Below are 26,705 nucleotides of genomic sequence, written 5' to 3'. Positions count from 1 at the left end.
ACACCTTTTATTTGGAGGAAGTGAGAGGAGTTGAAGGAGAAATTGTTCAGCATGAGAACAAGTTCAGCCAGACGGAGGAGAGTAGTGGTGGATGGGGATTGTTCGGGCCTCTGTTCGAGGAAGAATCTAAGGGCCCTCAGAGCATCCTGGTGGGGGATGGAGGTGTAGAGGGATTGGATGTCCATGGTGAAGAGGAAGCGGTTGGGGCCAGGGAATTGGAAATTGTTGATGTGACGTATGGTGTCAGAGGAATCACGGATGTAGGTGGGAAGGGACTGGACAAGGGGAGAGAGAAGGGAGTCAAGATAATGAGAAATGAGTTCTGTGGGGAAGGAGCAAGCTGAGACGATCGGTCTACCGGGACAGTTCTGTTTGTGGATTTTGGGTAGGAGATAGAAGCGGGCCATCCGAGGTTGGGCGATTATCAAGTTGGAAGCTGTGGGAGGAAGATCCCCAGAGGAGATGAGGTCAGTGACAGTCCTGGAAACAATGGCTTGATGTTCAGTGGTGGGGTCATGGTCCAGGGAGAGGTAGGAGGAAGTGTCTGCGAGTTGACGCTCAGCCTCCGCGAGGTAGGGGTCAGTGCGCCAGACAACAACAGCACCACCCTTGTCAGCGGGTTTGATGACAATGTCAGGGTTGGACCTGAGAGAATGGAGTGCAGTAAGTTCAGAGAGAGACAGGTTAGAATGGGTGAGAGGAGCAGAGAAATTGAGACGACTAATGTCGCACCAACAGTTCTCAATGAAAAGATCAAGAGAAGGTAAGAATCCAGAGGAGGGGTCCAGGTGGAGGGAGAATATTGGAGGTGGGTGAAAGGATCCGTTGAATGGGAAGAGGACTCCTGCCCAAAGAAGTGAGCCCGGAGATGAAGACGGCGGAAGAAGAGTTCAGCATCATGCCAAGCCCGAAATTCATTGTGAGGGCATAAGGGTATATCCTTTCACCCACCTCCAATATTCTCCCTGCACCTGGACCCCTCCCTCTGGATTCTTACCTTCTCTTGATCTTTTCATTGAGAACTGTCGGCGCGACATTAGTCGTCTCAATTTCTCTGCTCCTCTCACCCATTCTAACCTGTCTCTCTCTGAACTTACTGCACTTCATTCTCTCAGGTCCAACCCTGACATTGTCATCAAACCCGCTGACAAGGGTGGTGCTGTTGTTGTCTGGCGCACTGACCCCTACCTCGCGGAGGCTGAGCGTCAACTCGTAGACACTTCCTCCTTCCTCTCCCTGGACCATGACCCCACCACTGAACATCAAGCCATTGTTTCCAGGACTGTCACTGACCTCATCTCCTCTGGGGATCTTCCTCCCACAGCTTCCAACCTGATAGTCGCCCAACCTCGGATGGCCCGCTTCTATCTCCTACCCAAAATCCACAAACAGAACTGTCCTGGTAGACCGATCATCTCAGCTTGCTCCTGCCCCACAGAACTCATTTCTCGTTATCTTGACTCCCTTCTCTCTCCCCTTGTCCAGTCCCTTCCTACCTACATCCGTGATTCCTCTGACACCTACATCACATCAACAATTTCCAGTTCCCTGGCCCCAACTGCTTCCTCTTCACCATGGACTTCCAATCCCTCTACACCTCCATCCCCCACCAGGATGGTCTGAGGGCCCTTAGCTTCTTCCTCGAACAGAGGCCCGAACAATCCCCATCCACCACTACTCTCCTCCGTCTGACTGAACTTGTTCTCACGCTGAACAATTTCTCCTTCAACTCCTCTCACTTCCTCCAAATAAAAGGTGTGGCTATGGGTACCCGCATGAGCCCCAGCTATGCCTGTCTCTTTATGGGGTATGTGGAACATTCCTTGTTCCAGTTCTACTCCGGCCCCCTCCCACAACTCTTTCTCCGGTACATCGATGATTACTTCGGTGCTGCTTCATGCTCTCGTTGGGACTTGGAAAAATTTATTAGTTTTGCTTCCAATCTCCACCCCTCCATCATTTTCATGTGGTCCATCTCTGACACTTCCCTACCCTTCCTTGACCTCTGTCTCAATCTCTGGTGATAGACTGTCCACCAATATCCATTACAAACCCACCGACTCCCACAGCTACCTCGACTACAGCTCCTCACACCCCGCTTCCTGTAAGGACTCCATCCCATTCTCTCAGTTCCTTCGCCTCCATCGCATCTGTTCTGATGATGCTACCTTCAAAAACAGTTCCTCTGACATGTCCTCCTTCTTCCTTAACCGAGGCTTTCCACCCACGGTCGTTGACAGGGCCCTCAACCGTGTCTGGCCCATCTCCCGTGCATCCGCCCTCACGCCTTCTCCTCCCTCCCAGAAACATGATAGTGTCCCCCTTGTCCTCACTTATCACCCCACCAGCCTCCGCATTCAAAGGATCATCCTCCACCATTTCCGCCAACTCCAGCATGATGCCACCACCAAACACATCTTCCCTTCACCTCCCCTATTGGCATTCCATAGGGATCGGTCCCTCCGGGACACCCTGGTCCACTCCTCCATCACCCCCTACTCCTCAACCCCCTCCTATGGCACCACCCCATGCCCACGCAAAAGATGCAACACCTGCCCCTTCACTTCCTCTCTCCTCACCGTCCAAGGGCCCAAACACTGCTTTCAAGTGAAGCAGCATTTCACTTGCATTTCCCCCAATTTAGTCTACTGCATTCGTTGCTCCCAATGTGGTCTCCTCTACATTGGAGAGACCAAACGTAAACTGGGCGACCGCTTTGCAGAACACCTGCGGTCTGTCCGCAAGAATGACCCAAACCTCCCCATCGCTTGCCATTTTAACACTCCACCCTGCTCTCTTGCCCACATGTCTGTCCTTGGCTTGCTGCATTGTTCCAGTGAAGCCCAACGCAAACTGGAGGAACAACACCTCATCTTCCGACTAGGCACTTTACAGCCTTCCGGACTGAATATTGAATTCAACAACTTTAGGTCTTGAGCTCCCTCCCCCATCCCCACCCCCTTTCTGTTTCCCCCTTCCTTTTGTTTTTTTTCCAATAGATTATATAGGTTTTTCTTTTCCCACCTATTTCCATTATTTTTAAATATTTTAAAATCTTTTATGCTCTCCCCACCCCCACTAGAGTTTTACCTTGAGTGCCCTACCATCCATTCTTAATTAGCACATTCGTTTAGATAATATCACAACTTTAACACCTATGTGTTCTTTTGTTCTATTGTTGGTGACATCTTTTGATGATCTGCTTCTATCACTGCTTGTTTGTCCCTACAACTACACCAACCCCCTCCACTTCTCTGTCTCTCTCTCCGCCCCCGCCCCCCGCCCCCCCCCTCCCACACACACCTTAAACCAGCTTATATTTCAACTCTTTCTTGGACTCGAACTCAAGTTCTGTCGAAGGGTCATGAGGACTCGAAACGTCAACTCTTTTCTTCTCCGCCGATGCTGCCAGAATTCCTGAGTTTTTCCAGGTAATTCTGTTTTTGTTTTGGATTTCCAGCATCCGCAGTTTTTTTGTTTTTACATTAATCAAACCACTTAAGTATCCCAAAGGACAGTCTTATCCATCAGTAACCCACACCATTACCCACATTGACTAAATGAATATACAAATTAGGAGGAGTAGGCCATTCTGCCCCCTCAGGTTTGCCCTGCCATTCAATAAGATCATGGCTGAGCTGATTGTGGCCTCAATCCACTTTCCTGCCTACCAAGAATCTATCTACTTCTGCCTTAAAAATGTTAAAAGATCCTACCTCTACTGGTCTGAGGAAGGGTGTTCTAAAGACTGACGACCCTCAGGGAAAAAAATTCTCCTCATCTCCGTCTTAAATGGGAGTGCCCTTATTTTTAAACTGTGTCCCTTAGTTCTAGTCTCTCCCACAAGGGGAAACATCATTTCAGCATCCACTCTGTCAATTCCCCTTAAGATCTTACATGTTTCAGTGTGATCAACCTCTCAATCTTCTAAACTCCATTGGATACAGGTCCAACATGTCCAACCTTTCTTCATAAGATAACCCCTTCATCCCAGGTATTGGGCCAAGTATATCTTCTCTGAACAGCTTCTAATGAATTTCTATCTGTTCTTAAATAAGGAGACCAAAACTGTATGCAATACTCTAGATATGTATGTTATACTTCACTTCCTCCCTTCACATCATCATCAGAATATCTGCTCTTCTCCCAAGCAATATCCATCTTAACCATGAATTCCAACATCCACCTGAATCAGAAAGGCAGAGAAGGCCTGGGTTTAATAAGTCAAGGGAAGAACAGCCCCATCATCTCCCTCAGCAGCGTCCTGGGGCCAGAGGGTAAAGTAAAGGTCACAAATTATTATTTTAATACCAAGAAACATACTTGTGAGGACTGTGACTCAGAGTTCATCGAATCACAGAAACTTGCAGCATAGAAAGAGGATCCTCATTTCATTGCCCCTGTACTGTTTGTTTGAAACAACAGTCATGTTTAGTCTCACTCCTCTGCTTTTAGCCTGTAACGCCGTAGGTTCCTCATCCTCAAGTACCTGTCAACTCCTTTTTAAAATTACTTATGGAATCAGCTTCCTCACCTTTTCAGGCTGAACGTTTCAGATCCCAACAATTGACTGAGTGAAAAATTTCTCATCGCCCCGAGATTTTTTGTACCAATGATTTTAAATGAATTCAGTCTTAAAGAATTAAGATGACGTTCAATAAAATGCAAAAGGGGCCATAGGAAGGGTGGAGCCTAAGCACATGGATATAACAAAAAAATAATAATCAGCTATGGATGATGGAGATGGAGCAAAGATTGGAACAGTCCTTTGAGTTGTTTTGAAATATTTCGAGTGTCCGGAAATGTCAGGTGTGTTAAATTTATTCCAAATTTCAAATCCAGTTAAATTGTCTTGGGAATCTATAACATATGTGGACAAGAAGAAAGCATGTGTTATTAAAAAAACTCAAAGAATTCATGTCTACAAGGGACCAAATGGAAAGTATGCAAGAATCATGAGGGAAGAGAATAAGGAAATAGTTAAAGTTTCAGTTTATATTTAAGAGGCTTCATAAACACAGAAGCTGTACCTGAAGACTGGAGAATTTTCTGTATGGCTATCAAATGTTCCTTTAAGAAAAGAAAGCTTGCATTGAGAAAGTACCTTTCATGATTTCAGGTTGTCCCAAAATGCTTTACCTCCAATGAAGTATTTTTGAAGTGTAGTCTCTGTTGTTATGTAGGAAACTCGGAGTTGAAACGTGAACACAGGAACAATGCACCAATTGTGCAACTTCGACTGTGGGGGGAAATGGTCAAGGTGACATTATGGGATCCCCATGATGTTCATCTGAAGGGCACAGACACCATAAAAATAGTCAGGATGGTTTCAGAAATGATAGGTTGTCCCTTAGATCATACCTAGTGTTTCGTTGAAGAGGTCAGCTGTGGCTCAGTGGATAACACCCTTGCCTCTGAATAAGATGATCATCAGTTCAAGTACCACTCCAAAGACTCGACTATCCAATCTGGGCTGACACTCCCAAAGCAGTACTGAGGCAGTGCACTGTCACAGACATTGCCTTTTGAATGAGATGTTAACCTGAGGCCTCTCTAAACCTGTCCTCTCAGGTGGATGAGGAAGTTCCCTGGCGCTATTTTGAAGAGGAGCCAGGGAGTTCTCCCTGAGGTTCTGATCAATATTTAGACCTCAAACAACGTCGCTACAAAGTCAGACTATCCGGGCATCACCAACTGTGCTGTTTATGAGAGCCTGCTGTGAACAAAATTGTCTGCTGCATTTCCTCCATTACAACAGTGACTAAGCTTCACAAGTACTTAAATAAAAGCAAAATACCGCAGATGGTGGAGTTCTGAAATAAAAACAGAAAACGCTAGAGAAACTCAGCAGGCCTGACAGCAGCTGTGGAGAGGGAAACAGAGTTAATGTTTTGAGCCTAATATTGACTCTTTGGAGTTCCAAAGAAGAGTCATATTCTCGAAACGTTAAGGGTTTCTCTCTCCACAGATGGTGCCAGACCAGCTGAGATTTTCCCGGCACTTCCTGTTTTTACTTCAGAACTACTTCTTTAGCTGTAAAGTACTTTGCGACCTCCTGAGGTCACGAAAGGTGCTCTAAAAACACAAGTCTTTTTTTTTCTTTAAATATGCATTTTTCCACACATCTGCGGAGAAAGTAGAATATTGATTGTTCCAATTGAAACAAAGACAGTCCATCAGCAAAACGTTCAACCTGCAGACCAAGTAATCTGTTCGTTCATCGTGGAACTGTTTTGTTCCCTTCCTGTGCTGAAGGGGTTGAGGCAGCTCAGCTGGGGGCAATCTTTCACGTGACAATCTAGACAGAAAGTGTCAGAAGGTTATTTAAATAATGGAATGACACCCCAATACTTGGACCATCCCGCGTCCCCCGGCCAGCATTGAACTCAACATCTGGATTTGCAACTCAGGAATAGCCGCAGGAACCTCTATACTGGTGGAACTGTGTCCCACAATCAGTCAATTTCTTCATGAGGTGTGGCATTGGGTGGAAAGTTAGGAGCAAAGGTTGTAAGGAGGTATCTAGATTCACAAATTCCTGGGAACCAAGTGATAAATTGTAAATGGGTTTCTGTTTTTATTTTGGAACAGAAATTCTATAATTTCTCCAAGGGGCTTCTAAGAGTAGAACAGAGCCAGAGTGTCAGATAAGGAAGCACATTGTTCCCAGCGTTAATAGCCTCAGGTGGATTCCATAATTCTAAGCAGAAGGTTGGTGTCAACTACTTCCAGTAACATGTACTCATCAGGGAGCACTTGTACTGGGAACCATTCCACAATGAAGTCAGCAGGAAAATAAAGAATACATCACTGCCCTGTGGGGAACAGACACGATGCTGAATACTGATTTTCTCAAAAGATTATTTGGGAACAAACAATTGAAGGTTGTAACTTTTAAACAAAGATCAGGCTCCTCTTTTCACTAGAATAAACAATGACAACAATTTGCATTTATATAGCATCTTTAACGTCGTAAATCAAGGCATTTCACAAGATTATCAAGCAAAATGTGCCGCAGCAGGTCAAAAGCTCAATTAAGGTGGTAGTATTTTTTTTTAAAAAGGTCTATGTAAAGGACAGAGAGATAAAGGGGAGGGAGAAAGTTTTAGGGATGGAATTCCAGAGCTTAAAGCTTTGGCAGCTGAATGCCGGGAATTGTACCAGGAACGTTCCTGGTTTGTGTTGCTCAAATGCACACCACTTACAGTACTAACCCCAAATATGTTGGCGCTCATCAAGCAGAAACAACTTCAAAGGCTCAGAACAAAAACAGAATTACCTGGAAAAACTCAGCAGGTCTGGCAGCATCGGCGGAGAAGAGTTGACGTTTCGAGTCCTCATGACCCTTCGACAGAACTTGAGTTCTGTCGAAGGGTCATGAGGACTCGAAACGTCAACTCTTTTCTTCTCCGCCGATGCTGCCAGACCTGCTGAGTTTTTCCAGGTAATTCTGTTTTTGTTTTGGATTTCCAGCATCCGCAGTTTTTTTGTTTTTATTCAAAGGCTCAGGCATGTTTGTAGAATGGAGACAGTCACATACCTAAGGGGTTCTCTGTATGGAGAGGTAGCCAGAGCCAGATAACCAGTATGATGCAGATTCTCACACCTGGGGGTTAATCGCTGACAACAGAAGAAAATGGCGACATCACCTTGTATGCCCTCATTCACCACAATGACGATCAGTGGTTATAACAGCTTGGTAACAGGCGCCAACACCAAAAACAAACCCACAATGACACCTGACAACCACTTCACACCTGCCTCTCATGAATTCGTCTCTTCAGTCATCAGCAAAAGTACACCGTACGGAACTACTTCATTCCCAATGGATTTCATTTGCTGCCTGTCTATCATGCTGAGCAGATGGAAGGATGCTGGTAATGACATTACTAACCTAGTGTGGTTAACGATCACCACAGATATAACCTATCAAGTAAAACTGAACAGGCTAGGGCTCTTTTCTCTAGAAAAAGAGAAGGCTGAGGGATGGCCTGATAAGCGTGATTAAAATCACAAAAGGGTTCAATGGGATAGAGGCGGAGAAACCGCTTCCACTTGTAGGGGAGTCCAAAAATAGGGATCATGAACATAAGATAGCCATTCATAAATTCAGTGAGAATTTCAGGAGAAACTTCTTTACCCAGAGTGCGGTTCGGATGTGGAACTGGCAACCACAAGGAGACCTTGAGGTGTGGATGCATTTAGGGGAAGCTAGACAAACACAAGAGTGAGGGAAAAAAAAAATCAAATAATGCTGAGAGCACAGGAGGAGGCTATTCAGCCCATCATGCCTGTGTCACCTCTCTGCAAGCACAACCCAGCTAGTCCCCTAGGAATAGGAGGTGCTGCTGCTGGGGTGAGATTAAGAAGGATGGGAGGAGGCTTGTGTGTGCCACGACCACCAGCATAGACCAGTTGAGCCAAATTGCCCTTTTTCTGTGCTATACATTCTATGCTAATAGCGTTAAAATAATTTAAGACCACCACCATTTTTTTTGCTTAAGGTTATTTATTACGATCTGCTCCCATTCGCCAGAAAACTGCTCAGGCTGACGATAGCCAGAAACATAGTTCGGGAATTGAATTTGGGGCCTTACTTTAGGGTCACAACCAGTAGTACATCAAACCACTGAGCCATGAAGGGGGAGTCACAATTCCCTAAAACTTACCAGCCAAAGGTTTAAATTTCCCCATTATCTGCCTGTCACTAACTTGTAGACACTGTTGAAAACTCATTCACCTTTACTGGCACCCGACTTCCTACATGGGAGCTGAGACGAGTGTCAGCAGGCATGGCCTACTATGAAACAAGCAAGCTGGGCCCAGCTCTCACTTGAGGTCCACAGTCAACAAAGGTCATTGGATGGTGATCAGGCTGTGGGAACTTTGGTCACCTTCCCCTTGGTAGACAAGAATACTGATGGGAGTTGAAGTACATGCCCTTCACCCCATTTCAGTCCAAGACCTGTTAGCTCCATTCAGGATGCAGGGACACTATTCTAATTCAAAGGAATTTAAAAGTAGACTTCATATTCCTTCAATGGCCCAAATTTAGCCACTAAACTAGCTGATGCCTACCAGTAGGATTGACTCCAGAGCCATGCCGACTTTTACCCAGATTAGAAATTGGATTGCCATGACTGGTCTCCATGCTCTGATTTGGACCAGGGTTGGGAAAATCATCCAGGATCCTCATTCTCGATTGCCTGCCAGAAGGGCGTGCTGGTCAGGAACGATTGAGCTTGAGCTGAAGTATGAAGCCACCACAGTCAATTATCTCGTCAAACCCTTATCATTAGCTTTCAAACATCAAGACCTCTTGGGTGACCAACCCCAATAATTGATCATCGCCTTCGGGAGTGAGAGAGAGAGAGAGAAATAAGAAAATCAGTAAAATCTGTTTGATGGTCCATAAAGTCAATGGGCCAGTTATTAAATAAGTGACCAAGATACTTTGGCAAAATCAAGTCATTCCCTAAGCTTAACTAAGATAGATATACATTGTAAAGGCAATACAGTAGTGATGAATATAGATACACCAATCAGGGGGATCAGATAGAGCGTACGGAATCCCTGCACAGTGAGTCTAAATGCCACACCATTTAGAGGAAAGCACTGTCTTAATGGAAATTCTCCCAGTCACATTGTGTGCACTTTTTAGTGACTGGTTAGAGAGAAACATCAAATGTCTGGCTGCTGGCCAGGGATGGTCTGTTAGCCTGTGGAACAGAAATATCAAGAAAAAAAAACATTAAAATGAGACAGTCACCATAAATACCTGAAATTTCAGGCATTAGTTTATTTTTTTGCAAAATGTTATACATTACAAGTAGGCAACACAAGAGCATCAACCCATCACCCTGGGGAGTAGAGAGAATATTTTGAACTTTAATCCCCACACATACATTGCACCATACGCCGTGCAGACTGAAAGCATCAACTCGGTTTCAAATTGTGAAATGAACCATCCTGCTGATTCACAGGGGGTCATAATCCCATTACGAGGCAATGCCTGGGGATTGGCAAATCTCCATTCACATTGTATGACCCTGTAAAATCCTTCAGCGCCAAATATTATTTTGGCACTTGCATTTCAGTAATGAAATAGGCTCAAAACATCAAAAATACCTCTCCGCCTGCAAACTTTGAGCTCAAACCAATCTTTGTGCTCTGACGTGGACTTCAGACCCACAGCAATGTGGTTGACTCTTAACTGTCCCCTGAAATGGCCTAGCAAGCCACTCAGTTGTACTCAAGGAGGCGGCTCACCACCATCTTCTCGAGGGCAATTTGGGATGGACGGCAAATGCTGGTGTTAACCAGCGATGCCACATCCTGAGAGTGAATTAACAAAAAAACAACAGCATTGATCCAAATCCCTCCCACGGTGTATAAAACACAGGGGAGTTCTCCCATCAGATCTTCAGAGAAAACTGTAAGCTTTACCCTGGTGTTGCAGTGAGTTAACATAGTAAACAGACCAGATGGAACATTTAGGGAAAAAATGATGAGCTTTTACCAGCACTTATCAAAAATTGTTTGGTTAGGTAAAGGATCACACTGGTCACCCGAAAGCAAAAACTGCTGAATCCCTTGTGGTCTAGCTCCCAATAAGCAAGGAAAGACTGATTATTGGGAAGCTGTGTAAAGGGTTAGCCAAAACTAAAAATGTTCCATCAGATAAAATGTTAAAAATGGAGGAGTAGCAGCAGGTGATTGAAATACTAATGAAATATATTAAAAATTAATTTGCAAACTTAAAAGTTAAATATAAATAGAATGGTAATTCATTAACCCATCTGCACACAAATTGTTTTTGACAAACAGCTTTCTCTCATCCCCTCCCCTTTTTAATGAGACAAAAATGGGGTTAGAGCAACTGAGCTAAAAACAAAATTTTCAACCATTTCAGAAGCACTGCTTGGTCACAAAATGCCATAAAGCAAAATCAATTCACCCTTTCCAGGCTATAAGAACACCACCATGATAAAACTACGTTTGCAGTTAAAACAGGAATGACTCACGGGATTATATTCTTGGCATATATTTAATGCAGTCAGCACTCTAGGAGTCATTTTACTTAGCAATTCCAAGGTAGAATAATATTAAACATTAGTGGGCGTCATGAAGCGAGGTATTTTACCAGCAAGACAAACCAGATGCTGTTTCAGGAAATGTTAAAGAGCCATAAGGTTACTACCATAAGAAATGATGGCTTCTTTTGGTATATACAGACGGGGAGCAAACTGACGCACAGGGCATCTGTGTAACAATATGCCATCAATGCAGCACCAGACAAAGGGACCAAAGTCACAACTGCAGAAAAGGGAACAGCTTTTCTTCCTTGCCTGAGCTGGGATCGCCCAAACATGGGCCCGAACAGTGAGTGCTTGGAAATGACCTGACTGCAGGACGTTACAGCTGAACCCTCACCTGATGCGCATTCCTTCTCACTTCCAAAGATATTAATTAGGGGGAACTGATAGGATAGATAACGAGGCATTATTTCCACTGTGGCCAGGGAGTCAAGGTCAAGGGAACACAGCCTGACCGGGCCCTGTCAAGAGTGAAATTAGGAAATCCTTGTCCTCTCAAAGGGTGGTAGAAGTTTGAAATATTGCTGCACAAACAACAGAGATTAAAAACAAAAAAACTGCGGATGCTGGAAATCCAAAACAAAAACAGAATTACCTGGAAAAACTCAGCAGGTCTGGCAGCATCGGCGGAGAAGAAAAGAGTTGACGTTTCGAGTCCTCATGACCCTTCAACAGAACTGATTGAATGTTAAAAGAGGGGTGAAATATAAACTGGCTTAAGGTTGTGGGGGTGGTGTGGTTGTAGGGACAAGCAAGCAGTGATAGGAGCAGATAATCAAAAGATGTCACAGACAATGGAACAAAGAAATGTTGAAGGTGGTGATATTATCTGCTCCTATCACTGCTTGCTTGTCCCTACAACCAGCAACCCCCCCACTTCTCTTCCACCACCACCGCCCCCCTCCAACCCAATCTTAAACCAGCTTATATTTCACCCCTCTTCTAACATTCAATCAGTTCTGTTGAAGGGTCATGAGGACTCGAAACGTCAACTCTTTTCTTCTCCGCTGATGCTGCCAGACCTGCTGAGTTTTTCCAGGTAATTCTGTTTTTGTTTTCTACAAACAACAGTTGCTGCTAGGCTAATTGCGAATTTTAATTTGCAATTGTAAATGAGACTTTGTTAAACAAAGGCACACAGAGTAAGGAGACAGATCAGCCACAATCTCACTAAACGGCGGAACACATTTGAGGGACTAAATAGCCTCCTCCTGTTCCCATGCTCCAGCAGGGTCACGATATAGGTGCCCCCAGGTGATCATTCCTCCACAAAACAGAAAATGCTGGAAATACTCAGCAGGTACAGGCAGCATCGGTGGAGAGAGAACCAGAGGTCACGTTTCAGATTGATGACCCTTCATCCAAATTATCTTTCCACCACTTGGGGTTGTGAGAGATTTCAGTTCCCCTACCATCACCATGCCAGTGTTCAGCTGACTCAGGATAGGCCAGGTATCCCACCCACCTGTTCTAATTCTAACATCATGACAAGGGGAAGCCAGAGTGCGAGAAAGAATTTCTCTGTTTAGCTGCACTGTAAATGGCTTCCTAAAGAGCACACTCAGAATTTCATTACAGAGAGATCAGGACAATTTCTCCTTCCAGGTGCTGAGCTGACCCACTGGGAAAGCCTGAGGGAGAAGGCACATTATAATGACAGTTACATGTGTGTGTGAATTATACCAGCAAATAATAACCCAACTGGCCAACAGATGCCACTGCAACCCACCAATTAGAAATTCCCATCGAAAACAATGTAAACAATGCTGTTTTATGAACACCTTCAAGAAATTTTTAAAAGAGGTTCTCCTCATTTTTCAAAGTTTATCACCTGCTTTCCCCTGTGCTATATCAGCATGTGAGCTGTCCGACTCGATAGCCTTGTCGATGTTATGCTCAAATCAGCACCCAAAGAAATGGCTTCTGCCTTGCTTTTCTTTGGGGCTTCCTCACACCACAGAGATCCACAGTGAGCAAATGATAATGAGCACAGTTCCACTCATTACTGCCCCATGGCCCACCAGTCATCACCGCTACTGCAGCCTGACTCAGCCCTATCTTCATCTTCTCAAACCCTTCTCCCTCCTTTAAAATCCTCAAATCTCACCATACATTCTGGTGACGTCTCTTAACTTCCCTCTCAAAGGTTCAGTGTCAGTTGCTGTTGCTTCTCTTTGTTTCCTTGTTAAAAATACTATATAAATACAAGTGGTAATTGATCTCCATAGAGCGTGGAGATGGAGATTGGAGGCAGAGTGCAGGATGGATCACAAGTATGCTAAGTAGCCTAACAGCTCATTAAAAACACTCCAATATGTTGACTTGAAACAATTCTTCCTCTCTCTCTTGTCGGTGGAGGGGTGGGGTGGGAGGGGAGGGGGGGGGTGGTGCGGGGGGCTGTTGCATTGATCATAGCTGAGGCACTTGGATTTGACCTCAGGACCCGTGCTTTTTACCGCCAGCCACTGCTCTGTGCATATCCAGTGAGGAAAGGTTTGAGCTGGGCTGTAATGACGTGACCTTCTGTCAAACAGCCTCATCACAGCTCGTAGTGAACACTGGCAACCTGGGCCACGTATCGGAGAGTAACCCAGCTGACAGCCAGTTAGTGCCCCCTGGAGATGAGGGGGAAAGAATCGAAGCTGTAGGCGGCGGTGGTGGTGGTGGAGTGGAGAGGGGAAAGAATGGGAATTTTCTGTTTGTTCAAAGACAGACGTCGGAAGGTGAGATAAAAGTTCAGTAACTTTCAGTGTGAGACATGTGGAGTGCACCAAAGAGAAGGAGCAAAGAGGAGTGATTTATCTCCTCTAATACTCATCATCCTCCAGACAAAAATCTAGAGTTAACAAACCGTTAGGCCTCTCTCTTCCCAATGTCTCTCTCCCTTTAATCCTTTGTCCTGTGCTGCCTAAATGATAGGCGAGATTAGGGACACCCTGTGCGAGATCACCACATCTGGATATCTTCTACACAAGCTGTTGTGTATTTACAAGAGGTGACAGACATGAGTCCTCTGTTGCAATAGTATTTTATTACAGGATTAAAACAAGGTGGGAAAAAACAACCATGTTACTGTCCTATTGTAAAGTGAAGTGCATTATTGGTCTACGATACAATCACAAATGAACCAACATCATATAGTTTTTGCACCATGATACAACAGAAAGGCTACATTCTGGACAACACACCAGACACCACAGAAGAACTGACATGACTGCTTGAGCCTAGATTCCCCAGATTAGAATCAGTGCTGGGAGAGTCTGCCTGGAAAGCTTAACTCACATTTGGCACCTGACAGAATTGTATATTTTCATTTTAAGAATTTACTCTTAAAATTTGGCGAAGTTTCAAGTTAACGCAAGCTGATAAAAGGATGAACAGGCATACATACCTAAACTGGGACTGCCATCTGCACCTTTCATTTAAATTTCTACAGGCATCTCATTTTCCAATTCATTAAAAATCCAACAAGGCCAGGAAACAGCACCAGCTGGACTGTCGCTGAGCTGGGAAGGAACCTTTGCTCCCCAGCATAGTACCTTTGCTCCCCATCATCCGTTACCTAAAAGCTCATGGGCAAGCATTATCTAAGTGTCGACTTTCACAAGTTCATTCACTCTCCGGGGCCACAGCCAGTTCCATGGCGAGTGTGGGTCTTCCTCTGACTCAATGCCCCCATTGCTTTTGAAACAGCCGGCCGGCTTTTCGTACCCTTCAAACAAAGCCATGATGTCAATGTAAAACAATGAGATGCTTTGGAAACCTAGTTTTCTTGTCCTGCAAATAATATCGTTTGGATGGTGCACTCCATTTAATCAGACTCCAAGATGTGTTCTGCATGTTGTCCTATTCCTCACCCGAAACAATTCCACAAATGTGGATAGGAGAAATGTATGTTCTATGTAAAATATCTATATAAAAGATGGCATTGGTGATCAGCAATTAAACAATGGGACTTCATCCCTAAATACAATTATTACTACAAAATATGTACATTAGAGCAGTATTTACTGTACCAGCATGAACTGCAACTGGACAGAGTCTTTCTACAGTGAACTGAAAGATCATAGATGCTGTCCTAATTATGTGTCAAAGGTATTACAAATGCAACTAAGTGACTCTCAGGTTTCTTTTCCCCAATGTGAATACCAGTGAAGGTCAGCTAACCCTCATCCCTCTCCCACTTTTCCACGGAGCCATTCATTCCGTAGAAAGCTCCACCTGCTCCATCCTGGTTCAAAGAAAGAAGACGAGACACCCTGAACCAGAGGATAAATGTCCTGTGGCCACCAGCAGATTCTGGCTCACTGTCTGCTGAGGGTGATTTTCACGTAGGAGGTGGGTACATAGCCTTCCCCCCCGTCGCTCCGTCTGACCCGCGTCCACCCATCGCCCTTGTCCTCTTCAATCAGGTGCAGCACCTCTCCCTCCGCCATTGGAATGGTGCCTTCGCTGTTGCCTGCAAGGAACGGACCATTGCCAGACTGTCAATTCATTGTTTTACCCACAATTCTCCAATATGCACCTCCGCACGAGGACAATCCTCATTTTGGCTCTCTCAGTTCAACCATCGCTGAAATGTAATGAAGGGGAAGGGGGGGTGATTGTGAAAGTAGAAAGGACAGCTCAGCTGTGGCTCAGTGGGTAGCACACTCCCCTCTCAATCAGAAGATTGTGGGTTCAAGTCCCACTCCAGAGACGAGAGAAATCTAGGCTGAACTTTAGTAAAGTACTGGGGGAGTGCCGCATTGTCAGAGGTGGTGCCTTTTGGATGAGATGTTAAACCTGGGTCCGACAAACGTAAAGAATCCTGTGGCGCTACTTCAAAGAGGAACAGGGGAGTTCTTGCCAATATTCATCCCTCAACTGTTATCAGGGACTATCCGGTCATTACCACATTGCTCAATGCCATTTGTGAAGGCTTGCTGTGTGCAAATTGGCTGCTACGGTTCCTATATTACAAACTGACAACAATTCCAAAATAAATATTGGTTGTTAGGTGCTTTGGGACATCTGGAGGTAGTGAAAAGCACTATATAAATGCAGTCTTTCCTAATCTTGTTTTTTTAAAAAAAAAATACTGAGTTGGGTTCCCAATGGTGTGGAACTGAGACACGCAAAAATGGTTACAATTCAACCCCAGATCAATGCCAAGTTAACAAATCACACTCAGATAGGGCCTATAGTTGGCTTCAGTGTGTCTTTGAGCCAATATTAAGGAGGTTTGGGGGGCCAGGGGGGGCGGCGGCAGGGTAGTTAGGGGGTGGTGTGTGGTGAGTTGTGGTGTGATGTGGTGAGTGACTAAGAAAGAGGCTAAGTCAGGATTGCTGCTCCAGTTTGCTATCCAAATACAGCGTCTTGGTGCTCATATGGAGAATGGTAACTTGGGGTGGGCTAGTTGGGACAGCTAACTAAAACTAAACTACAGCTTGAGTCAATGTATGGAAGGGAGAGGAAAATATAACACGGGAAAACACACAGATAAAAAGACAGCTCTTGAACTCACTGCTACCGTTGATTAAGAGCTTTTCAAATTAGTCTGGAAAACCGCTTTAGGTGGGTGAACAAACTACTGAGACATGGATCCGGTTCAGCTGAGAAGTCAGCCGACTTCTAGTAACTGTGCACAAGTTTGGTTGGATTTAGGAGCACATGTGATTCGCTGTCAGTCTGTGACTTTGTCTAATATTGGCATATTAAATATCTTGAGTAGGACTTTGTAAATAGAGATAATCTCAGAATCTCAATTAGATTACACTTTGCATTCAGCAGTTCAGTTAAACACAAATTTGGTCTTGTCCTCTTCCCACCTTGTAGATCTTTTTAAAATTGGAATGGTCATATTCTAAACTTTAAATCTGACTTACATACAGCTCCCATTAAATAGCAGAAGGGATTACATGAAGATATGACCCCAGGGGAGCAGATGTTGTACAAGGACAAAGCTCTAGCACCTGTCCTGCAAGCATCATCACATTCTAAACCTTGCCTCATTCCTTCAGTGAGGTTACCAAACTTACCGTCAAATGGATACAGAGCAGTTGAGCTTCCAATCGGATGGACAAGATCATCCTCAAAGTCATCAAACTCCGAGAGAGAAGAAGGCTGTGGCAATGGCTCCTGGCCACTATCATCGGAATAAGTTGTGTCCGGGCTGGTTTAGGAAGGGAAAAAAAAAAACGATCACAATCTTTTTAAGCCAATTCCGAGTAAGATTATTGGGTGTCAGTTGTGTCTCAGCAGGTAACTCGCTCATCTCTGAGCCAGACAGTTGGGGTTCATGCCTTCATTATCCCCAGACCCGACTATTCCAACACACTCTCCCACATTCCACCCTCCATAAACTTGAGGGTATCCAAAACGCTGCTGCCCATGTCATAACTCACAGCAAGTCCCATTCCCCTATCACCCTTGTGCTTGCTGACCTACAATGTCTTGACTTTAAAATTTTCATCCTTGCTTTCAAATCTGTCCGTGGCATCACTCCTCCCCAGCTCTGTAATCTCCTCCAGCCCCACAAACGTCCTCTAATTCTGGTCTCTTGTGCATTCCCAATTTTAATCGCTGCACCATTGGTGGCTGTGCCTTCAGTTGCCTAGGCCCCAAGGTCTGGAATCCCCTCCCTAAACCTCTCCCCTCGCTTTCCCCTTTTAAGATGCTCTTTAAAATGTATTTCTTCGACAAATCTGACCTAATTCGCTTCACGTGGCTTGACGCCATACTTTGTTTTAAAATGCTCCTGTGAAGTGCCTTGGGATGTTTCATTATGTTAAAGGCGCTATATAAGTTGTTGTTGTTCAAGTCCCACTCCAGAGACTGAGCACACAATCCAGGCTGACACTCCCAGTGCAGTACCGAGGGAATGCTGCACTGCCAGAGATGCCACCTAGATGTTGAAATGAGGACCCATCTGCCCTCTCAAGTCATTCAGCAATATTTCTGTTCCATTCTGTACAGAGCCTCTTGGGGCATTTATGTGGCTAAAAATCATCTTAAACCAAAATTAGCTCCAATATTCCTGAATCCAAATTGGACTCACTTATGCAGTGGGAGGATTCTATATGGCAAGGCATTACTGGGGAGAATTGGAAGCTGCATTACAGTTTGGTTAGGCAAGAGTCTGACCTGACATTGGCTTACAACAACACTGGGCGGAGATGCATTCCATTCACTGCCCTTAATGAGTACAGGGTTCAAAATAAATGGTCACTGTGGCCACTGAAAAGAGGAAGAATCTGGAGAATTATCCAAGGCATTCACTTACCTTTCCTTATCATGTGATCCATTGTTATTCAAGGAGGGAGAGCGATCACCGTGGGGGATGTACTGCACACAGCTGTCATTTCGTGCAACCAGTTTCCCTTCAGCATCGGCCAGCCAGGTCTTGGGAACAGAACCAAAGATTTATTGTGCAGCACCTTTTACATCCAACTTGGAATTATTTTCTTTTTCTCATCCTTCACAGTAATCCCTCCCTCCCAATTCCCCAGCTGAGGAGTTGAATAAGGCAGGTTTATGCTCTGGTTGCCCTTCATGTGAGAAGGTGCATCTTCCTCACCGTGTAACTGAGAACAGGAAACCATCAGATTAGTCAGAAAGCTGTACTTTGCTGGTGCATAATGGACCAAATCTCTCAGGGCTACTTTGAGCATTAGTCTTCCATCCTATATCTAAATCCCAACTCTTAACCATTAATACCATCACACACTAGCCAAATATTAATTGCTCCTGTTAATATTTCTTCATTGTTGCTGATCTAAGATTATAATACTCCTCCTCACAAGCAGTAAACTACTTCATTATCTTACCTCATACTTCTGAACCTCTTGACGTAGTCTGTCAATCTGCTGGTTAGTCTCTGTTATTCCGGGCTCAAGGCTGTTTGGATCACCCATCTGCGGATTCCGTTGATAAACATCTTTCATTTTATCTAAAGCTTCACTGTGGGAGCAAACCAAGGGCAGGACATCAACACCTCATTTCCAGTCCTATCTTATATATACAAAATATAATCAAATTCTTCCCCGCTCCCGTCCCAATGGTGTTGAATCAAGCTGGGGTTCAGTTCCATTGGTGCCAGCTGTCCTCTACCACCTCACCCAATATGCCAGTCTTCACATATGTGCCTAAACGGTGGACATTAAGCAGTCTCACTGCCCATGGTGGGCAGCAATGTCAGATATGCCCCTGCTCTTGCCGGTTATGCAGAGGCATGAGGCTAACAAGAGCAGAAACCCTGGCTAATTTTCATCTCATTCCACAATCCAGGGCCATCCCCACAGCCGTGACCTATTAACTCTGTAATGGAGATGGGAAGGGGTGGTCAGTCTGCCTGTATCCTGCACTGAAATAAAAACAGAAAATGCTGGAAAAACTCAGCAGGTTTGACAGCATCTGTGGAGAGAGAGAAACAGATAACATTTAGAGTCCAACATGACTCTGCTTTGGAACTGTGTTGGATGTGGAGGGAGTGCAGTCGGGTCAATATTTCCAATTTAGTTGGGGTACAAAGAAGAAAAGAACATTTCAAGTGTGAGAAAAAAAAAAATTTTTTAAAGAGAGATGGGTGCTAATGCTCATGTGGATGATACCATTGCTTCATAACTCATCATTAATTTAGCGCCAAGCAGCAGCCTACAATTGGAGTGTCCAGATGGTTTAACTCTGTGGGTCTAGCAGGTTCCAATTATGGGATCTTAAGGATCACGTTTAAAAGGTTAAATCCAGGTCCCCATTAATTCTTGCATTGCTGATACTGACAGATCCTAGCGCTCTGATCCACCCAGCGAGTCGAAAGTGCAACACAGTCTGAAACAAATCTGAAGACCAAATAACATAAAGGGGGCAAAATAACAAAAAAGCAAAAGTAGGACAGAGGAGCTCAGTTTTGTTACATGTTTGCTGGGGCTTGCAAGGTCCAGAAGGCTCAGTTTGACACACGACTGGTCTACACCATTACCATAGCAACAATCCTGTGCTTTGTTAGTCCAGTAGCGATTCCATCATAAAACAAAAGTTAGTTTAATGTAAAAATAAATAAACAAAGGTCATAAAGTCTGCCAACGGTTAAAAAGTCTGACTACAACAAACAGACCAGCAATAAAATTTCATTTTGTGGACATAATTTACTAGAGGTTGGACAACAGAAATAATCAGCTTGTTTTTCTTGAAATGTAAGGAGCAGAGAATCACTATTGGACATGATTGGTTGGAGTTTGGTTTTATTTCCTATCTCTTAAAAATTAAAAAGTCACCACAGCAGGATGAAAATAAATGGGTTATTCACAAACACACACCGGATCTTCACTCACCCACCTCAATGCAAGACAGCAAATAAAAGCAGTCAGTAATCACCATTGTTTAAGTGCTTAGTTGCAATAACTTGCAGTAATATTATGAGCTGAAGATAAAGTGATAACTTCCCACGTTTGTAGTGTTGGCAATTGCCACCTGTACTGCCATTTTCTTTCAGGTTAGATTTGTCCATAGGGTCCCTGACAGTTCAGTGAGTATATTCACCCCTCAATGTGGAACTGAAGCATACAAGACTGCCCCGGGTTCAAAGGCTAATCTGTGCCGATTTCAGCTAGGGGGAGCAGTTAGAGCGAATTCCAATTGGTCTCTGCATCCCTGGGCTATTTATCAGGAAATAAGATGCCAATATGATGCAGCAACACAGTCAACATCAAGACAAAAGGTTGACTAAGAAAGCATAAAACACCTGGTTATTTAATGCACAAGGGGGAGAGCAGGCTAGACTTGGTTCACTCATTGGTGTCATCTCCTTCCCAGAAGGTTGACCGTCATGGACTTCCACCTCCGTCTGCCCTTTGCTGCCCTCACACATTCCACATGGGTCAACCGTATCCAGTCCATTGTATACATCCATCATCCATTTTCTCCTGCCCCGCAGACACGCCCCCCCCCCCCCCTACATTTTCCATCCATCTTCACATCAGACAAGTAAATCCAACATTGCCTCAACCCTATTGTCGGATTGGGTACCACAGGCTACTGAAGTATCCTAATCTGATCACAAAGCCGTCCAGCTGAATGAACGATAAGAATTACAGCGAATTACTGTAGTTCACGAAGCAAATAAAATGTGGTCCGATTGCCCCTCTGCACTGCCCCAATACAGTGTTTAATTTACCTTTGGTCCAGTTGTTTCTGCAGCTCCTTATTCAGATCGTCGATTTTCTGCTGAAGCTTCTTTCGACGCTGCTCAGGTGGTAGGTGACTGAAGTCCTCAGACACAATGAGCTGCAAGGAACAAACCTGGTTAGTGAGAGGCAAGGTTACATAGATAATTAAAGATTACAGCAGCAAGACCAGAAGTGCCTCCCACACCCAAAAGGTAACATGATGGGCATGTGGGGAAGGGTAATTGATAGAATCATAGAATGGCTACAACATAGGAGGAGGCCATTAATCCGATCGAGTATGTCTGTTCTGTACAGGAGCAACTCAGTTGGCCCCACTTCTCTGAACTTTCCCCATAGCCCTGTAAATTCTCTCTCTTCAGATGCTCACTCAGTTGCCTTTTGAAAGCTAAGATTGAATCTGCTTCCACCACACACTCAGGCAGCGTATTCCAGATCCTAACCGCTTGCTGCGTAAAGAGGATTTTCTGAATGTCGCCTTTGATTCATTTGCAAATCATCTTAAATCAGTGTCATCTGATTCTTGACCCTTCTGCCAATGAGAAGTTTCTCTCTCTATCTACTGTGGACAACCCTTCAGGATTCTGAAACACCATAATCAAATTTCCTCTCGACTTTGTCTTCTCTAAGGAGAACACCACCATCTTCTCCAATCTACCCAGGTGCCTAAAGCCCCTCATCCCTGAAAACATTCTCAAATTGTTCCTGCACCCTCTCTAAAACCTTCACATCCTTCCAAAAATGCAGTGCCTAGAATTGGACACACTACTCTGGCTGAGGCCAAACCAGAGACTCATAAAGGTTAGATCTCCTTTAACTGGCTGAATTCTGCCATGCCTCTCAATGTGAACACTATTTTTTCTTTTGCTCAGATTAACTTCAGTTTTGAAGTCTCATAGTTACCGTGGCCGTTTTTCTTCCTGGAAATCATCATGGGTAAGTGATATTGTATGACTGGGTTAACCTTTTTAGTTACAATGCTATCCTTAGCGTGCCGATGTATTTTCAAAGCGGTAAGTCACCCCAACCTGCGTTAGATTCCGAGAACAGTCTCCCCTTCAGAAGACTTAATTAACTGAACAAGAGCCAGGCAGCTGAAGGCAATATTATGGGTGCAAGGGCTTTGAACCAGAGGAACAAAGAGTTCACAGGAGCTACAGGCTGGAGAAAGATTCGGAGATAGAGTAAGGGTCTAGCAGAAGGATCTGAAAATGAGGACAATAATTTTAAATGAAATTTGGGGGATGGGAAACCAATGAGGGAGGACTGGGGTGACATGAGCGCAAGCCTGTATAAAAGGTGGCAGTTTTGGACAAGGTGGAGTCCATGGAGGATGACAGCAATGGAATATTAGAGGCTGTAGGTCAGTGTTGTCCAATACCTTCACCACTTGCCACATAGGGCGAACTGACACTGCTCACCAAGTGAGAGATTTTAATCAGATGGACATTCGAAGCCTGCGGCAGCTTATTTGACTGGAGACCCTGTTCCAGATCCTGCCTGGCACAATCCATGGCCAGTCAAAAGTAGAAAAAGTAGGAAAACATGGAGCCTCGTTCCATTGAGGTATGCAGTAAAGAAGCCCCCATTGAAGGAAGTGAAAGCACGTTGTAATATTTTAGCTGCAACTGGATATAGCGATTAAGCTGCTGCTGCTCAAACTATATTCTACCACAGAGGGACAGTGGACTGAGTCCTGTCCCTCAATTCCAGATCGTCTCTGGGAGATTGTTACAAGATCCACCCTTTGCACATATTTTGTATTATGTGGTGAATACGGTGACCAGATCGCCACAAGTTTGGCAAGTGTCGAAATCTTCTTGGACAACACTGTAGATGGCAAAGTCATCTTTGAAGGTTTCAGTATCAGGAGGAGCTGAGGGCAGGGCTGAGTCAGGCAACTCTGCAGCAGTGGAAGCAAGTAAGTCTTTGTGAAGGAGAAAACATGAGGTCAGAAGCTCAGGTAAAAGGTTAACTTGATGTTGATCGTTCCTTGGCTTTTCCCTTTAGGGAATGGAAATCTCATTTTTGAGCAGTAGGGGGTGCCATTTTAAGGCTGATGTTCAGGTCAGACTAAGTCTCTGGAGTTGCAGAACTTACTTTTATCTTTGTACTTTATACAGCAGCAATCGTCATTCCTGGTCTGGGCGTGTTAGATGGGTAAATACACATAAAATACCTTGAACAGGTCAAGATAAGAAACCAGAATAAAACGGCCTCAAGAGTAGCAAAAAGTTTGTGTTTCTGACTGGATTTCAGAAGTCACATCAATGTGCACATTTACAAGTCTTTCAATCAGAGAATAGGTCAATTCACATAAATCAAAGAATGGTGCAGAACAATAGCCTTTCCAAAATAAAATCTTCTTCGTGTGTACATTTTCACCTACAGGTCTTCAATCTTTGCCAGTGGGCAGCAGTGTCTGTGCCAATCATGCATCAGTATTTTACTAAGTCACAATAGCCACTCAAAGGGAATGGGTAATGAGTGCGAGCATGTTATGAAGATTCCCAGGGACACCATTGCCAAGACCAGCCTTCCCTGCTCAGATTGTCAACTGCCCAGCTGACACTCATTGCTTTGCCGCACCAGAGACTAAATGGAAACGGAGACCTCGCACAGCCTCAACACAACACTGCATACAGTCATTCAATGATACAGCACAAAACGGGGCCATTCAGCCCATTGTACCTGTGCCACATCTTTGGAAGATTATCCACTTTAGTCCCACACCCTCTGATCTTTCCCAATAGCTCGGCATTCTTTTTCCCTTCAAACATTCATCAGATTTCTTATCACAGAATTGTTACAGCGCAGAAGGAGGCCATTCAGCCCATTGTGTCTGCACCAGCTCTCGAAATGAGCAATTCCCTTAGTGCCATTCTCCCACCTTGCCTCCATTATCCTGCACATTCTTCCTTTTCAGATAACAGTCTAATTCTCTTTTGAATGCTTCAATTGAACCTGCCTCCACCACACTCTCAGGCAGTGCATTCCAAACCGTAACCACTTGTGTGAAAATGTTTTTTCTCCTGTTAGTTTTGCTTCCTTTTTAACCAACTGCTTTAAATCTGTGCCCTCTCATTCTCGATCCTTTCGCAAGCAGGAACAGTTTCTCCTTATCTATTCTGTCCAGAACCCTCATGATTTTCAATACTTCTATCAAATCTCCTCTCAGGCTTCTTTTCTCTAAGGAAAACAGTCCTAACTTCTCCAATCTATCTTCTTAACTGAAGTCCCTCATCCCTGGAACCATCCATGTGAATCTTTCTGTTCCCTCTCCAATGCTTTAACATCGTTCCTAAAGTGCGGTGCCAAAACTGGATGCAATACTCCAGCTGAGGCTGAACCAGTGTCTTATGCAAATTAAACATTATCTTCCTTCCAACTTCCACCCCTGTCTCACCTTCACATGGTCCATCTCGGACATTCCCTTCCCAGACTTCTGTCTCCATTTCTGGTGATAGACTGTCCACCAATATTCATTACAAGCCCACTGACTCCCACAGTTACCTCGACTACAGCTCCTCACACCCCGCTTCCTGTAAGGACTCCATCCCACTCTCTCAGTTCCTCTGCCGCATCTGTTCCAATGATGCTACCTTCCAAAACGGTGCTTCTGACATGCCTTCCTTTTTCTTAACCAAGGTTTCCCACCTACTGTGGTTGACAGGGCCCTCAACCGTGTCCAACCCACCTCCCGCACTTCTGCCCTCATGCTTTCTCCTCCCTCCAAGAATAGGTCCCCCTTTTACTCACTTTTCATCCACCAGTCTCCGCATTCATCCTCCGCCATTTCCAGCATGATGCCACCACCAAACACATCTTCCCCTCACCCCCACCCCTGTCAGCATTCCATAAGGACTATTCCCTCTGTGATACCCCGGTCCACTCTTCTGTCACCTCAACTCCTCATCCCCTTCCCATGCAACTGTAGAAGGTGCAATACCCGCCGCTCTACCTCCTCCCTCCTTACTGTCTAAGGCCCCAAACACGCCTCACTTTTCATCCACTTGCACCTCCTTCAATTTGGTCTACTGTATTTGCTGCTCCCAATGCAGTCTCCTCTACACTGGGAGACTAAATGTAAACTAGGTGACCACTTTGTGGAACACCTTCGCTCAGTCCACAAGCATGATGCAGACCTTCCTGTAGCTTGCCATTTCAACACTCCACCCTGCTCTCATACCCACATGTCCGTCTTTGGCCTGCTGCATTGCTCCAGTGAAGCTCAATGCAAACTGGAGGAACAGCACCTCATCTTCCGACCAAGCACTTTACAGCCTTCTGGACTGAATATTGAGTTCAACAACTTCAGACCATGAACTCTCTCCTCCATCTTTGCCCCCATTTTAATCCAAATTTAAAAAAAAAAATTATTTTATTTTTTATTCATTTATTCATTTTTAAAAATAATTTAAAAATTATCTTTAATCCTTTTTTTAAAAAATTCTCCTTCTCCCAATGCCTCCCCCCCAATCCCAACTCCACAGGGCTATCTGTTAGTTGTTCCATGTTGTTCTTTCACAGAATGCTGACCCTTGTTCTGCTATTATCACATTCTGCTATCTAACCTTTAAGCCACTATCAGCACTTTCTTTAGTCCTTACCACTACCATTAACATTCCCTTTGTCTGATGTCCATCGCTCCTGAGCTCCCACCTAACGCTGACCTATTCTGCTCCACCTACTCCACCCAATCTTAAACAGTATAATATCCATCACATTTCTACTTCTCTTTAGCTCTGGAGTCATAAGAATTTGAAACGTTAACTCCGTTTCTCTCTCCACAGATGCTACCAGAGCCGCTGAGTTTTTCCAGCATTTTCTGTTTTTATTTCAACATAACCTCCTTGTTCTTGTACTGTATGCCACTATTGCACCCTCCTTAGAACTGTGCCCTTTACTTTATATTGTCTCTCCATGGTCTTCTGACCAAAATGAATCACTTCACATTCCTCTGCATTGAACTTCATCTGCCACGTCAGCCCATTCCATCAGCTTAAGTCCTTTTGAAAATAACTATTAAATTTGTTTCCACCACCCTTTCGGGCAGCGCATTCCAAATCATAACTTAATGTAAAACAAAAAAATCATCTGGTGCCTTTGCCAATGACATTAAATCTTATGTCCTCTTGTTATTGAGCTTCTGCTACTGGAAACAGTTTCTCCTTATTTACTCTCTCAAAACCTATCATGAGCATGAACACCTTTATTAAATCTAACTTGAACCTTCTCTGATCTGCTCTGCTCAGCTCCTCTCATGCCCCTGACACCAGTCCCCCTGCAAATGCAACTGAAGTCCTGAATTCCTGGTATCATCTTCGCAAATGCTCTCTGCACTCTGTCCAAGGCCTTGTCATCCTTCCTGAAATGTGGTGCCCAGAATCAGACACAATGCTCCAGCTGTGGCCTAACTGGTGATTTATAAAGGTTCAGCATAACT

General features: G+C 44.5%; 1 protein-coding gene across 3 annotated transcripts in view; it reads right to left on the bottom strand.

Annotated features, from left to right (window-relative positions):
- Nucleotides 1–14,107: 14,107 nt before the first annotated feature.
- Nucleotides 14,108–26,705, bottom strand: part of LOC121271279 (cdc42-interacting protein 4 homolog) — a 100,667-nt gene continuing 88,069 nt past the window's right edge. For all 3 annotated transcript variants that reach the window (XM_041177129.1, XM_041177127.1, XM_041177128.1), the window contains 5 exons: nt 21,250–21,359; nt 18,905–19,037; nt 18,361–18,479; nt 17,117–17,250; nt 14,108–15,555 (listed from right to left, as the gene is read on the bottom strand). In XM_041177129.1, the coding sequence (XP_041033063.1) occupies nt 15,401–15,555; nt 17,117–17,250; nt 18,361–18,479; nt 18,905–19,037; nt 21,250–21,359 (651 nt within the window). In that variant the 3' untranslated portion in view covers nt 14,108–15,400. The remainder of the gene's footprint in view (nt 15,556–17,116; nt 17,251–18,360; nt 18,480–18,904; nt 19,038–21,249; nt 21,360–26,705) is intronic.

Source organism: Carcharodon carcharias, chromosome 30, assembly GCF_017639515.1.
Source record: "Carcharodon carcharias isolate sCarCar2 chromosome 30, sCarCar2.pri, whole genome shotgun sequence".
Taxonomy (NCBI): Eukaryota; Metazoa; Chordata; class Chondrichthyes; order Lamniformes; family Lamnidae; genus Carcharodon; species Carcharodon carcharias.
Note: the sequence above shows the minus strand (reverse complement) of the source record. Positions and strands in the feature narration are given on the sequence as shown.